The 16,694-nt window shown below is 33.6% G+C and overlaps 1 protein-coding gene across 1 annotated transcript; it reads right to left on the bottom strand.

Annotated features, from left to right (window-relative positions):
* Positions 1–860: 860 nt before the first annotated feature.
* On the bottom strand, positions 861–13,825 carry LOC127731801 (uncharacterized). The gene is made up of 4 exons (XM_052240643.1): positions 13,750–13,825; positions 8,000–8,203; positions 6,064–6,288; positions 861–1,408 (listed from the first exon to the last, which is right to left on the bottom strand). The coding sequence occupies exons 1-4, from the start codon at positions 13,823–13,825 to the stop codon at positions 861–863; spliced, it is 1,053 nt and encodes a 350-aa protein (XP_052096603.1).
* Between the last annotated feature and the right edge of the window lie 2,869 nt (positions 13,826–16,694).

Genomic DNA, 16,694 nt, shown 5'->3' with positions numbered 1-16,694 from the left:
CCCAAACTTAATGCAACTACCTGCATTCTTTTTTTCCAATTTTAAAACAAAAAAATGGACAAAGACGTTCAACGCATAACATAATGAATAAATCATATATAAAGAGAGAAGCGACAAATATTAAAAGAAAGTAAAATAACAAAAATACCGAACTCCAAGGGAAATTCAAAACGGAAAGTCGTTAATAAAATGGCAAAATCAAAAGCTCAAACAAATTTAACGAATGAAAACAAGGGGCATTCAAACTCATAAGCCTAGAACATACCTTCAACCCATGGCAAAAAATGAAAAAAAGACCAAAGGACACACAACAATTTACAAAACACAACATTCATAACTTAAGACTGAGCAACACGAACTCAACCAAACAAAAGAGCCCGGGGCTCTAGGAAAGTCAGGAAAGTTAGGAAAACAAGTATGTTTTCACATTCAATAGTCATAATTTTTTAAACTGTTTCTTTAAAAAGCACAAAAGTCGGAAAATTTAAAGAATCTTTTAATATCAGGTTGAAGAAGCCTCTAAAAACTGTGGTGTGGTATTTTTTTATAATCAGTGTAATGCAGGAAAGCAAATAATGCATGGTATGCATAAAATAATATTCACATCTACTCAACGTAAAACAAAAACGACAGGGAAACAAATTTGAACTTAGGTTTGAGGTACAAAATGTTCATTCAACAAATTTATCAAATTAAACGCAGCATTGATTTTTTCAGTGAAAACATTATAATATATATAACCTTGTCCAAAAAAAAAAGGTTTGATCTGCCAGTAATTGTGAAAGAATATTATTCATGAATATGTTTTTAATTGTAGTTTTATTAACGACACATTATAATCATTGTCAGACGAAACATATTTAGTATGAATATCCTGTTCTATGTGAACTAGATCCTCCACCAGAACCTCCACCGTAACCACCACCGGAACCTCCACTGGAACCTCCAGCGGAACCACCACCGGAACCACCACCGGAACCTCCACCGGAACTTCCATCGGAACCACCACCGGAACCTCCACCTGGCAAAACAATATATGAAGCACTGCCGTATCCAGATCCTCTTTCATATCTAGCTCCAGCTCCATAACCAGTTCCGTCACCATATCCAGCTCCACCTCCATAACTAGATCCTCCTTCATATCCATATCCTCCTCCATATCCAGCTCCATCTTCATAACCAGATCCTCCACCATATCCAGATCCACCTCCATAACGAGATCCGCCACCATATCCAGATTTAACTACATATACCGCTCTGTCACCATATCCAGCTTCGCCACCATAGCCTGCTCCACCCCCATATCCTGCTTCGCCCCCATGTTCAGATCCGCCACTATCTCCAGATCCACCTCCAAATCTAGCTCCTACACCGATTCCTCCAGCGTAACTACGGCTAGATACCTTTCCTGATAACACCTTGCAGCATGTATCCCATTTCCAAGGAAACAATTTGGTGAGTCTGCATTGTTTGTCCAATTGAACTTCTCCTTTTAGACATTGTCCTGGACGACATGTACACCAGAAGCGCCCATCTGTAGAAAACGATGGCAAACACACATTTAATTGTTTTCAAAACGTATAATACTTTATCAATTATCAAGGGACTGACATTAGAAATAATTTAACTTGCTTTGAAGCAATGTTTAAAATCTACTGTTCCATCAATAACAAAATAATGATCGTAAGATGAGTACTAGGCCACTGTTAATGACTCTAAAAATATACAGGTTTCATGATTATATTGGTGTATCTGGTCGATACGTTTGTAGAAATTATTGATATCTATTCATTAAATTGAAATTTATTTTTAATATCGTATTAGGCTTTTCTAGGACAAACGTTTTGGTTTAAGACAGTAAATTCAAAAAAAAAAAAAAATTTACAATTCCCATTTCAATTCCAAGGAAACATAGCAACCATTTTCATTTTGAAATTTTTTCATACTGTTGCACGATTCTAAAAAGAACGTTTTATCTTACTCACTAAAGACATTACATGTGTCATTGTGTTTTGAAAATAATTGACATTCAGCATGCTTCACTTAATTGATATTCGAGAATATTGATTCTGTTATAGTTCATGGAACTTCTTTTTCAGTTATATATCAAAGTAGAAATTAAGTACTGGTAATTTAAAAAAAGAATTTCTGTAACATAAACTGACCTCCTTTTTCACCTCCACCAACGCCGGATCCTCCTCCTCCGGCTAATACCAATCTTACGGCACCACCGCCTGATCCCAATCGTCCGCCACCACCGCCATATCCAATGTCGCTTCCACCACCATATCCTGTGTCAGATTTCACCGTGCTATATGCAGCTCCGACAAAACTCCACAGCAGTAAAGTTATCATACCCATGGTGACTCTTGTTTGACAATTTTAACCTAGTGTGGTGATATGACGGCTTAGATCTGTATTTATACCATTTGATGTCATCTGAACTACTTTGAGATTCTGATTGATAATCATTAAACAATTAAATTTGATTGATCATAAGTGATTCGACATGACTTTTATAAGAGCCATTTATAAAATAAAAAAATAGATAAGCTCTTTCTGAATATATAAATTTTTTAAAAGTTTTTTTCAACCTTCTTTGAACAAATTACATCATGTTACCGTATTTATGTACAAAAAAAAGTTAAACATATATTGGCCTAATGTTATTAAGTCATTCTCATGGTCCTTTGTAGAACGTCATCGTTGTCTGATTAGAAGATTGATGAGCCAGGGTTTTACCAAAAAGCATCCCGTAATTTTTCTCAATAGTTCATCTGAAAGTATCCAGACCTAACAGATAAATATTCAGTGTCTACTTCACAAATTATACAAGATGGTCTTCAGTTATATATTTTATGTGCTTAAGTTGTGTATTGTTTTATTTACTTTACAGATTTCCCTTTATTTGTCCTTGTGCTATGATGCTCCTTTTGGTCGTACAACAGTTGCAGTGACTCGGTATTTCTGCATCCAGCTGTCTGGTCCTCGGCTTTGGTCGTACCTGGTGCAGGTAGGTCCAGATGTGCAAATCTGACGCAAGAGGTGTTTACAGTTTTGTTTTCATTTTGTTTACCCTCGTCTCATATTGTACTTAAATTTTACTTTATTGAGAAAGCGTATACTATATACTGTATGTACTATCTACTACCACAAATATGTGTTGATGTCTTTGTCAGGTTAACTGTCAGCTATAGGGGCTTTTTTGCGTCTTTGTTGGGTGTGTTTTTTGAAATTTAGGTCAGTTGTATATATATTTCTGTGGTGTATGCTTGCACAGTCCTGGTTGCTGGATACCAATAATGGTCATATTTGCATATGTTGTTTGTTTTGGTGGCTCACTTTATTTTGTCAATAAAGTGAACCATACACATCTGTCATTCAATAGAGAGGTTATGCTAGCTATAAAACCAGATTAAGCTCAACATTTTCTTTGGAAAAGGCCTGTACCAAATCAGGAATGTGACAGTTGTTTCACATCCATTGCGTATACATTTATACTCATGTTTATATAACTAATGAAATTGAACCAAATTGATCTATTTGATAATCTTACAATGTAACCAATAACAACGGCACGTCTTTGTATATCTTTATATAGGAAAAGACTTAGTGCTAATAAACAAAAAACAGTTAATAAATTGTGTACATACGAAATAATTCTTTGAATTCTTTGTAATTTGTCTAATATAAAGACAGCGAATTTTAATTTTTGTTTTCTGTTTTAGTTTTGAACTTGGAGAATCATATTACAATGATAATCAATATGTTAGTTTCCAAGTTCACCAATTGCATTCAAATCAAATCAAAGAATAGAACGAACATACGAAGTCTAAAACATCAATCGATTTTTTCTCCAGAAAACCGATATATTAAAACCAATTACAATTCCTAAATCAAAAAGAAGACAAATAAAATTGTCACTTTCGACAATCCGAATTTGACGGATAACCATGTGTTTTTGTGTCCTGATGTTAGAATTACACATTGTATAACAGACACATTGTGTCTTTGAGAAAATGAATGGTATTGAACATTATTGAATTTTGAATGGTTATACGATACAATCCGAAGACGGAAAAGTCCAGTTGATCATTATTTTGACATGAAAATTACAGTGACAAATTTTAATTAAAAGTCTATAATAGATTTAGCTTAAAAAAACGTAACCAAGAGGTAAGACTTGTAATATTAAGTAAAATGGAATACCTCTTCATCATACAACATGGAAACAGCTGCTAAACGACAAAAATTTAAAAAACTACAAATTGTAATAAAAAAGTTGTGTTTCTCGTACCAGAATCTTTCAAAGATGAGGCGATTTTGATTTTGAAATTATAAAAAATGAAAACAACACGTTATAAATGTAATGCGTCCGAAGCGCTTTTTTGGATTTACCTTCATCAGGAACGCTCAAAGCCGAATTTTTGAAAGCCAGATAAATCAAATTTCCCCCACCTTAGGAGCAATATACCTACTTCACCTGCATATACGATATACATTTTCCAACTCATTTGGTATTCAAGAGCATATAGCTGCTACTCAGACAGATAATCAGATAATTTTTTTGTGAATTTAGCATTAAAAAACAACTACTTTGCAGGCATTACGCAGCAAAATCAGATTATATTTGATGATATTTGTTTATATGTTTTATGACCATGAAAAAAGTAATTTCTATTGAATGACTATGATGTGGAAATTTTTTGAGCATTACATGACCTTCAATTTGACCCAACGTCAAAGTTAATTGATGACCTTGACCTTTGATCTTGCGTATATTAATTAGATTTTGTAAGAAAAGATAATAGAAAAAAAAACAACGAATACAAGAAGAATATGTTCAGGATGATTAAAACCACAATTTTGTTTACAAGTCAACAGTAAGAAGTCTAGGCCATGTCAAAAGTGTTTAGCAACCACCCTTATTTGATATAAAATTACCTACATGTAGTTACAATGCATGTTTTATGGACTTATGGATTATTACATGGACCCTAACTAAAAAGGTCAGGGTTGAATGTTATCACACTTGTCCTCAGCAACCATTCATTTATAGTTGAGAAGTGCCTATCAACCTTTCATTTATAGATAAAAGTGCCTTGCAACCATTCATTGATATTGGAACTATTTATTTGTATTGGAAAAGTGACTAGCAACGATTTTTTTTCGGTTACATTCAGACAAAAATCAGAAAAAAATTGATATCAAACATGGAGTTTTCTTTTATTAGTATTCCCTTTAAAGAACACACATTGTATGTATCGAATTGTTGAATTACACTAACTTGATTGTACACATCTTAATCCAGAATAGTCTATTATATGGAAAATTCAATTTCAAGGTTGAAAAAAATAATCCTAATACAAAAATAAGAAGATGTGGTATAATTGCCATTGAGACAACTCTCCACACAAGACCAAAGGTTACAAAAACAGATGCATTTTTTGTTCTGGAAAATTTACTTTTTATCATGTAGATGTTATCTATTATAGTTTTTAAGCTAATTATAAAATCTCAAAATAATAATAATACATGTAGACAAATGGCCTAAAGTGGTCACTTCACTGACAAAGAAAACGTTACAGTAACAAGCTTTTTGTATCTATTGGATATACTGATGTAGTTCAATGAAATGGCTATTCAATTATTTATTCACTTTTTTAGTTTAAGTCTTTGATGACGCATTGACTCTTGCCGTTACGAATATTTTTGTGTTTGCATTGTGGATTTGCTGTCTTATTAAAGATGTATCTTCTTCTATTACTGTGTACTAAATAAAAGTTTATAATAAATGCAAACATTCGCTATTGTTCCATTCATCATGCGAATTTTTCTATTTTCTTCTGTATTCGGGAAAAAAATATTGCCCTAAATCAAGTATGAGACTTAATATATAATCACTGTCGCCATATAAGTTTTTGTAAAACACCATGTACATTATCTCCGAAATGGCCTATGTACAATAGAAACAATGCTTCCCTCAGATGTTTTGACCATGATTAGATTAAATCTTCTTAGGTTATATGACCCATTATGCTGTCGTCGCTATCACAATATAACCATAACCAGCACCGCCATAATATCCAGATCCCTCTCCATATCCAGATCCCTCTCCATATCCAGATCCTTCTCCATATCCAGATCCACCTATATATTCTGCTCCGCCACCATATCCAGCTCCGCCATCATATCCAACTCCGCTTTCGTATAGATCTCTACCTCGACTTCCACCTCCGCCACCAATTCCAGCTCCGCCACCAATTCCAGCTCCGCCACCAATTCCAGCTCCGCCAACAGTTCAAGCTCCACCAGTTCTACCGTAACTACGGCTTGTTACCCTTCCTAGTAACACCTTGCAGCATGTATTCGATTTCCGTGGAAACAATGGGGCAAGTCTGCATTGGTTGTTCAAACGAAATTGATTTAGTCATTGTCCTGGACGACAGGTACACCACAAGCGCCCATCTATAATTAACGATGGCAACACACAAAGAGTTGTATTTGAAAACGTTCATTACACAAGGTCATGTTTTTTTCTGACTGTTAATGAAGTCTTAACAATAAAAAGCAATGACTAAGGGATGTGTACTGGTTGATATTTTAGTCTGAAATGCATGATTTTTTATTAGTTGTTATTGGCTTTGAACTAGCTGTCAGTGACTGTGAGTACTCTCAGATCTGTACTAAGTGTCTGTTTTGTTGTTGGGATGTCTGTTTATTTGATGTATCTTCTTCTATTACTGTGTACTAAATAAAAGTTTATAATTAATGCAAACATGCGCTATTGTTCCATTCATCATGCGAATTTTTCTATTTTCTTCTGTATTCGGGAAAAAAATATTTCCCTAAATCAAGTATGAGACTTAATATATAATCACTGTCTCCATATAAGTTTTTGTAAAACACCATGTACATTATCTCCGAAATAGCCTATGTACAATAGAAACAATGCTTCCCTCAGGTGTTTTGACCATGATCAGTTTAAATCTTCTTAGGTTATAAGACCCATTATGCTGTCGTCGCTATCACAATATATATCCGGTTTGCATCTAGCTTTGATGGTTCTAAGTCAAATTGAATTACTATCTAAAATGAAAAGCACTATTCAAAGACAAATGAAGAGGTACCACTTGCTTCGCAAATATTTACCTTCCTGTTATTATGTCCATATTAAAGAACATATTTTAATGCACTACGTAAATCTTTTGTGTTTAAGCATTAAGGATCTTAGAAAGTGAACACATGCCACACAATGGACAAAAGTATTCAACGTATAGTTAAGTATAGTTAAGCATAGCATATAATGAGTAAATCATACGTTTAAAACACGACCTCCCCCCCCCCCCCCCTCCAAAAAAAATAATAAATAAACCGAGGTGTACAATGAAAATTGGAAAAAAGTATGTTTTCGTACTCAAACGTCATTTCTTTTTAAAATGTATATTCAAAAACCTGGAAAAGGCAAATGAGTAACAATTTAAAGACAATTTTCCTTTTAAATTTTAGAGGCCTCTAAAAGCAACCCAGGTATAGTCTGTTTTTTACTAAGTCTATTTTAGGATAGCAAATGAGTCATGGATTGTATAAAATGGTATTCAAATCCTATCAATGAACAACAAAGTCGACAAGGAAACTAAATTAGATTTCTGGTTTAAAGGTCAACCTGTACATTCAACGAATGTATTGAATCAAACGTAATATTGATCTTTTTAGTGAAAACATGTATATGCATATCACTTGGTCTAGAAAATAAAAACCTTTTGATTTGCCATTGATAATAAAAGAAACTTGTACATGAATATGTTTTAATTGTAGTTTTTCATACGGCAAAATATATTCATTTTTATAACATAATAAGTGTTGTTAAATTTTTATTTTGTATGAATCTCCTATACTGACCGGACAATATCCCTGATCATATCCTTCACCAGAACCCCATCTTACATAAGAATAATAGTAGGCCCACTGACATATCCTCAAGCTCCGCCACCATAACCAGCACCGCAATAATATCCAGATCCCTCTCCATATCCAGATCCACCTATATATTCTGCTCCGCCACCATATCCAGCTCCGCCATCATATCCAACTCCGCTTTCGTATAGAGCTCTACCTCGACTTCCACCTCCGCCACCAATTCCAGCTCCGCCACCTATTGAAGCTCCACCAGCTCCACCGTAACTACGGCTTGTTACCCTTCCTAGTAACACCTTGCAGCATGTATTCCATTTCCGTGGAAACAATGGGGCAAGTCTGCATTGGTTGTTCAAACGAAATTCACCTTTTAGTCATTGTCCTGGACGACAGGTACATCACAAGCGCCCATCTATAATTAACGATGGCAACACACAAAGAGTTGTATTTGAAAACGTTCATTGCACAAGGTCATGGTTTTTTCTGACTGTTAATGAAGTCTTTACAATAAAAAGCAATGGCTAAGGGATGTGTACTGGTTGATATTTTAGTCTGAAATGCATGATTTTTTATTAGTTGTTATTGGCTTTAAACTAGCTGTCAGTGACTGTGAGTACTCTCAGATCTGTACTAAGTGGTCTGTTTTGTTGTGGGGATGTCTGTTTATTTGATTCTCCTAATGTTGACAATAAAGTGAAACATACATAACTGTCATGCAATAGGGAGGTTAAGCTAGCTATAACACCAGATTAAGCCCACAATTTTCTCTGGAAATGGCCTGTACCAAATCAGGGATGTGACTGTTGTTTTACATTCATTGCGTATAAATATTTCTCTAATTCTTCGTCAATTTATCCCTTTCTGCACCCCTTGTATAAAAAAATTTAATCAACGTGTGGTTCGTTTGATCTCAGTTCTTCATTGGTTAAAATCCGATTATGACGTCTAATTTTCTTGCTTTCCTCTGAATTTCCTATTGTGACGGCATGAAAAAGGCGACCATGCCTGATGACGTCACATATAAAGAACACATCTTTTTGCAGATCATTGGAAAAGAAGGAATAAATTTGCCTGCGTATTGTTTGAAAATCATTAGAGAAACAGATTCCACCACCAAATCTCGTGTAATACGATATTTATCCACTCTCGACAGTTAAATTTTAAATATTTAAAACGCTCGGCGAGCCTCGCGTTTTAAATTTGAAAATTTAACTGTCTCGAGTGGATAAATATCGTATCACACTCGATGCAGTGGTAGAATCTATATATATTCATTTGTTCTCATGTTTATATAACCTAATGAAATTACACCAAATTGATCTATTTGATAATCCAACAGTGTAACCATTATGAATGGCACGTCATTTTATATCCTTATATAGGAAAAGTCCTAGTGCTAATAAAGAAAAATAACAGTTACTGAAATGTGTTCATACGAAATACCCCTCCTAATTCTTTGTAATTGGTCTGATATAAAGATAGAGAATTTTGATTTTTGATTTCTGTTTTAGTTATGAAACTCAGACACATATTACAATGATATGTACCCTGTTATTTTCCAAGGTCACAAATTTCATACTAATCAAATCATCGAAAAAAAGAACTGAATGCACCTATGAAATTTTAAACATCAATTGATTTTTTTTTCCAAAAAATTGAAATATTGATCCCAATTGCATATCCTAAATCAAGTAGAAGACAAATAAAGTTGTCACTTTTGACAATCAGAATTCGATTCCTGATGTTTAAAGTACACATTGTATAACAGAAACAGTGTGTCCTTGAGAAGATGAATGGTATTGAACATTATTGAATCTTGAATGGTTACAAGATACAATCCGGCGACGGAAAAGTCCTGCTTATCTTTATTTTGACATGAAGATTACAGTAAAAAAACTTTAATTTAAAGGTCTAAATTGGATATAGCTCAAAAAACAAAACCAACATAACAAAGAGTTGGGAACTCATCAATGATATAAGACTTCTAATCTAAAGTAAAATCGGATACCTGTTCATTATTCAACATGAAAACTGCTGCTCAACAACAAAAATTTTAAAAAAAATTGTTATAAAAAACTTGTGCTTGTCGTACCAGAATCTATAAAAGACGAGACGATTTTAGTTTTGATATTATGCATTTCCCCCACCTTATCAGCAACAACTTCAACTGCATATAGGATATACATTTCCAAACTCATTTGGTATTCAAGAGCATGCAGCTGCTACTTAGACTTTAAGAAACTTCACCAGTGTCTGAACAGAAAATTGATGAACTAGAGTTATGTTAAATAACGTCCTCTTTTTAAAAAAAGATCATCGGAAGATACCAAGACCCTTGTATATACATATTCAGTATCATCATCACAAATAATACTCATAGTCACCGATTTTCCTGAAACGTAGAGTGACCTTATAATAAGGCGAGAGTACGCAAAATGCCCCCCAAAGTGTTGCTAGGCTACGCTTGCCATTGCAATAAAGTCAATGAGAATTCCCGTCCATTTTTGGGAATTTAGCATTAAAAGACAACTACTTTACATGCATTCTGAAACAAAGTCAGATTTCATTTAATGATATTTGTTAATATGCTTTAGAAACATGATACTTAATAAACTTAACAGCGCTATCATATTTGAAAAGTGTGTTGATTGAATATTGTAATAACCACAGGAGCAGAAGTCATGTTTCATTGTATTTGTGAAGGCAAATTATACACATTTAGCATGAACAACATACAGAATTTTGCAACCAACTCCATTTAAAAATATAACCTCTGTGGAGCCAAACATTATTGAATTAAACTTGTTTTTTTAACCTGATGTGTGACTGTTAGAAAGTAGTTGATGAAGAAAAAATCATATGGTGGTGCACTTTTTTTCAATTTTTTTTTTTTTTTTTTTTTGCAACCATTTGAAAGTACCCAATTTTTTAAAATTTTCCCATTTTTTATTAATTTTTACCAAAGTTTTAGCTAATACCATGAAAAAACTCACAGTTTCAGAATTAAACGTTTTTTTCATACTTTCACTAAAGATGAAGTGGACCAATCTGAATAAATTTAACTTAAAGAAACTATAGGTTGGTGTTAATATCAATAAGTTTTATAAAATTCTGGGTTTTTTTCGTGTCAAATTGACCATGCTGTCAATGTTGTACAAGAGTAGGCCTGGTAAGAACCCTTTTTGGCGCTAAAATATAACATTTCAAAAATTGGTTAAAATGTAAACTTTTAGCTATTCTTTGGAAAGACGAATAATTTTGTTACATTGATATGGGCGGTTTTTTTACATTATACTGCACATGCATCAGGTACTATCATCATCAATTCATGCAAAATTACTGAAATCTTCACATTTTTAGAATTTGTGCTAATTTTAGACGTTTTTTGTCTAAAAAGGAAGTGGCCGCACTTGTGTTCATTCTTAATATTTATATATATATATATATATATATATATATGTAGTATTTGTTGATGATACATAACATATATAAAGATTGAGACTTAACACGAATGCGGCCAGTTCCTTTTTAGACAAAAATCATCTGAAAAGTGACGTTTGTGGCATATTTGATTGAATGTCATATCTAAGCTTGAATTTATGCGCCTTTAATGACCAAATTAGTTCAATTTTTTTACATAAACTAATTCTTTCGACTGTAGAAGACCCTTAAGTGTTTAAAAAATTTCAAAAATTTTTCATCAGATGTACTTCAAATTTTAGGCGAAAATCAGCCCTTACTGGACCTTCTCCTTTGGGATTTTTTTTTCTATTTTTTTAGAACAATAAGGATATTATTTCAACTTCTTTGTTATAAATGATTGAAAAAATACATATCTAAGAATTTTGAAAAAAAAATATTTGATATGGATGTACATATTTTTTGTAAAATCATTTCTTTGTACCCCTCACTCATTTCTCAACATTTTGTCTGATGACATTGACCGGATTAGTACTTTAAAACTACTACACAATTTTTTCATAGAGTTAATATTTTTCCAATACTTAAATATTTTCCACTTGTATCACATGTTTTGGAAATAATTCCCGAACGAGATTTCAACAAGACTGAAACATCAGAAGGATACATCCTTAAGTTGTGGTAATAAATCTAAAATGTCAATGTTTCTAGTCAATAATTTACAACAAAATGTGTGGGATTTAGGGTGCTAGATTGCTTGCTATAAAAACAAAAATGTGTCATTTTATTTTTTTTCAGAAAATCAATCATGTTGTTAAGATAAAGCAAGAACAGTAATTTCTATTGAATATATATGATGTGGAAACTATTGAGCATTAAATGACCTTCAATTTGACCAAGGTCAAAGGTAAAAGATGACCTTGACCTTTGATCTTATTTATATTAATTGGATTTTGTAAGAAAAGATAATAGAAAAAAGCAAAAACACATGAAAAAAATGTTCAGCATAATTAAAGCCACAATTTTATTTACAGGTCAATAGTAAAAAGTCGAAGTCATGCCAAAAGTGCTCAGCAACCACCCTCATCTTATATCAAAGTACCTAGTCACCATGCATGTGTTGATGGACTGTATGGATTATTACATAGACTCTACCTAATCAGGTCAGGGGTAAATGTTATCACACTTGTCCATAGCAACCATTCTTTTCTAGTTGGAAGTTGCCTAGCAACCTTTCATTTACATATTAAAAGCGACTAGTAACCAGTTATTCATATTGGAAAAGGGCTTACAACAATATTTTGTCGGTTTCATTTAGACAAAAATCAGGAACAAATTGATATCACACATGGAGTTTTCTTTAGATTAGTATTCCCTTTAAAGAACACATAGTGTTTGTACCGAATTGTTGAATTACATTGAATCGATTGTACACATGTATAATCCAGAATAGTCAATTATATGGAAAATCCAATTTCAAGGTTGAAAAAAATCATCATTATAAAAAAAAAAGAAGATGTAGTATAAATGCCAATGAGACAACTCTCCACAGAAGACCAAAGGTTACATTTAAGACAGGTCCTTTGAATCTAAAAGCAAGACGAAACGAACAAAATTGCTTAGAGGATGACTAGTTTATTTCCTTTGTTAGGGTAGGGCTTTTTGGAGTCAATAGACAATTTCGATCATGTTGATTAATTAGTCTGGTTGGAAGTTTTTAATATTAAAGTTTCTTTCTATCTGTAAAAAGTTTCCATACAAATAACTAAAATATGCTAACTTACTTTCTATCCGAACTCCATAAGATGCTGTGTGATTCACCTGTCATGTTTGCGTAAGATTGATAACAATAATATATAATAAGTACATCATATGTTTAAAAAGAGAGAAGAAAGATACTAAAGGTGCATTTAAACTTATAGGTCGAAAATATACCGTCAACGTCATGGCAAAAAACGTAAAATGAATAAAGAACCCAAACAGTAACAACAAAGCATAAAAAACTAAAGACTGAGTAAGACGACCCATCCACTCCCCTCCCCCCACCACACCCCCATCCTAAAAAAAAGTTAACCAATGTGTATTAAGAAAATGGTATTCATATCCTATCAATGTACAACAAAATTGACAAGAAAACTAAATTAGATCTCTGGTTTAAAGGACAACACATACATTCAACGAAGTTATTGAAACAAATGCAGCATTGATCATTTTAGTAAAAACAAGTATATGTATATAATTTGGTCTAGAGGTAAAAAAACTGCTTGATTTTTTTGGGAAATAATTAAAGAACTTTGTGCATGCATATGTGTTAATTGTAGTTTTACAAATGACAAAATATACTCATCTTTTATAACATAATAAGTATCTCAATATCTAGATCCACCACCATACCCAGCTCTGACGTCATACCTAGATCCGACTCCATATCCAAATCCACCTCCATATCCAGATTCACCTCCATATCAAACTCCGCTACTATATCCATCTCCGTCACCATATTCAACTCCGCCTTCATATCCAACTCTGCCACTGTATCCAGCTCCACCTGCATTTCCAGCTCCTCCACCAATTCCAGCTTGTTCTCTAATATGTATGTATTATCAATTGATGGCAAATCAAGCCATCAGCAGTGTCTAAGAACCAGAACCTCCACCGGTTCCACCTCGACCATATCCTTGACCAGAACCTCTACCACTTCCACCTGAACTAAGAATAAAATTAAGCCTACTGCCATATCCTTCAGCTTCGCCACCAAACCTAGATCAATCTTCATATCCAGATCCACCACCATATCCAGCTGCAACTCCATATCTAGATTCACCGCCATATCCAGATCTACTTCCATATCCAGCTCCGCCACCATATCCATCTACGCCACCAAATACAACTCTGCCTCCATTTCCAGCTCTGCATCTGTATCCAGCTCCACCTCCATTCCCACCCCGCTATCAATTCCAGCTTGTTCTTTAATATGTATATATATTGTGAATGGAGGGAAAATATAAGCCATCGATAGTGTCTGAGAACCAGAATGTTAATTTGACAGGGCCATGTGAGCTTTTCCCATCACTTGGGGTCCTTTGTCTGTCGTCGTCCGTCGTAGTCGTCATTGTTTGACGTCCGTTATCTTTTATAAAAGATCATCTCATCTAAAACTACTGGGGCAAATTTAACTAAACTAGGCCACAATCATCAATGGGCTATTTAGTTTTAAAGTTGTGTCCGATGACCCCGCCTTCCGACAAACATGGTCGACATGGCTAAAAAGAAAACATAGGGGTAAAATGTAAATTTTGTCTATTATCTTAAAAACTGCTATAGACAGATAAAATCTGACAGAAGCAAAATTGTTTTAACTGAAAAGATCTACCTAATGACTGTGACATCAAAACTTTAAGACGCCCTTCTTATAGGAGTTATTACCCTTAAACGAAAAATTTGACTTTTTTTCATTTTTGCAAATTATCTCGAAAATAATAATAGATAAATAGAAACTTCAAGAAGGAATTTAAGTTCCATCTTTATTGCCTTTTTTTATAAGAATTGTATAATTTGCTGCGTTTGAAAAAAATGATATTCGTGGTTGACTTTGAAAGAAAGAAATACAATTGCTACCCCTTTAAATACTTTTGAGTAGGGTATTTTCTGTTATCGTGTTTTATTTGTTCTTCATTTTGTGTCGATTATTATTTTCCACAACATTTGTACCATGACAAAAATGCCTAGTAACACTTTTGCTCTACATAACCTGACAATCTGTTTACTTTGTTTGTTTTTGGTAACCTTTTTGGGGTCGTAACTTATTAAACATGTATCAATTTTCACTGTTCATGGCTGTAAAACATGAAACTCAATTCTTCTTGACATTGCCACTCAAATTATATGACGTACTGAATATATCTTAAAGTTTGGTATGTATTCCACCTTGTAGTCCATTCGTTTGTCTTAGAAACTTGAACAACTCAGATAAATTAATGAACTATGATATTATAAATACATGATATTATCAAAGCGTTAACTATGATATTTTTTACAACTCAAATTAACACTACGCACGTTGTACAGTGTCACCATCACCGACAAAACTGGTTTGTGTCTTTATTCTCATGAGACATGTTATCTTGTGCTAGGACCTTCAAATATGACTCTTGTTTAGTACGAACATTTATTCTATTTTGCTAATTCACTATCTGGAATTTGAACTAATTAGATATAAGAAGATGTGGTATAAGTGCCAATTAGACAACTCTCCGTCCAAGTCAAAATGTATAAAAGTAAACCATTATAGGTCAAAGTAAGACTGGTTTCAAATAGCAAATGATGAATTCACAAAATGGGGCAGATACTATCAACTTAAAACAAAAAAAAAACCTAATTTTATCTCTGGTATGATATAAAAAATCCTATATTATATACTTCGTAGTAAATACAAGTAAATTGTCTGTGTAATACAATCGATGGCAATCTGGCTTTATCAGCCAACCATGATTATATCGATATCAGTCACAGTACTAAGGGCTTGATCAAACCCCTAATCTGTATGACGTCACGTAATCGATATCAGTCACGATTACAAGGGCTTTATCAAACCCCTTATATATGTTTTACGTCATGTCACGTGAAAAAACATCCAAATTTGTACTTGAGGTACATGTATAAAATAAAGTGTCTATGATATTATATTGGTGTCTCGGGTTGATACATATGTGATATTGAAAAAGCCATATGATATTTTCTATTAAGCAACAAACTTACTGACGCTCAATCAGAATGAGTGTTTTGTTAAAAAGGCAGTTTCAGAAACATTGTTCTCACAATTGAGACTTTCGGTTGGCTTTTGATAATTATAAAAAGTTATGATTTTTTTTTTCTTTTTTGTTTATTTTCAAATTTTATAAGTATCAATTTGTGAACACAATAAGTACACAGAAATGACATACAGTTGGTATGAATCTCTTTTTTCCGCCTGAAACATATCCGTCACTAGATCATCTACTGGATTCTCTGGACAGACCACGATATCTAGGCCCAACGCCAAATCCTGCGGCCAATTTTTAATTTCCAGTTCCACCGCCATTTCCAGCCAACCACCATTTTCTGCTCCTCCAAAATTTCCAGTCATACACTATTCTCCAGCACCACTACTACCGATTCCTATTCCGCGGGCTCCTTATTTCCAAAACTTTACCCACTGCTGTAATCCCGAGTGTGTCTATGGTTAGTTAAGTACCATGGAAACAACTTGCAGCATGTATCCAATTTCCATGAAAACAATGGTTCCAGTCTGCATTGTTCATAAAAAAAAACATCCCATCTCTACACTTTGCCTAATTGTAATATACGATGTCAAAACC

Source organism: Mytilus californianus, unplaced genomic scaffold, assembly GCF_021869535.1.
Source record: "Mytilus californianus isolate M0D057914Y unplaced genomic scaffold, xbMytCali1.0.p SCAF_20, whole genome shotgun sequence".
NCBI lineage: Eukaryota > Metazoa > Mollusca > Bivalvia > Mytilida > Mytilidae > Mytilus > Mytilus californianus.
Note: the sequence above shows the minus strand (reverse complement) of the source record. Positions and strands in the feature narration are given on the sequence as shown.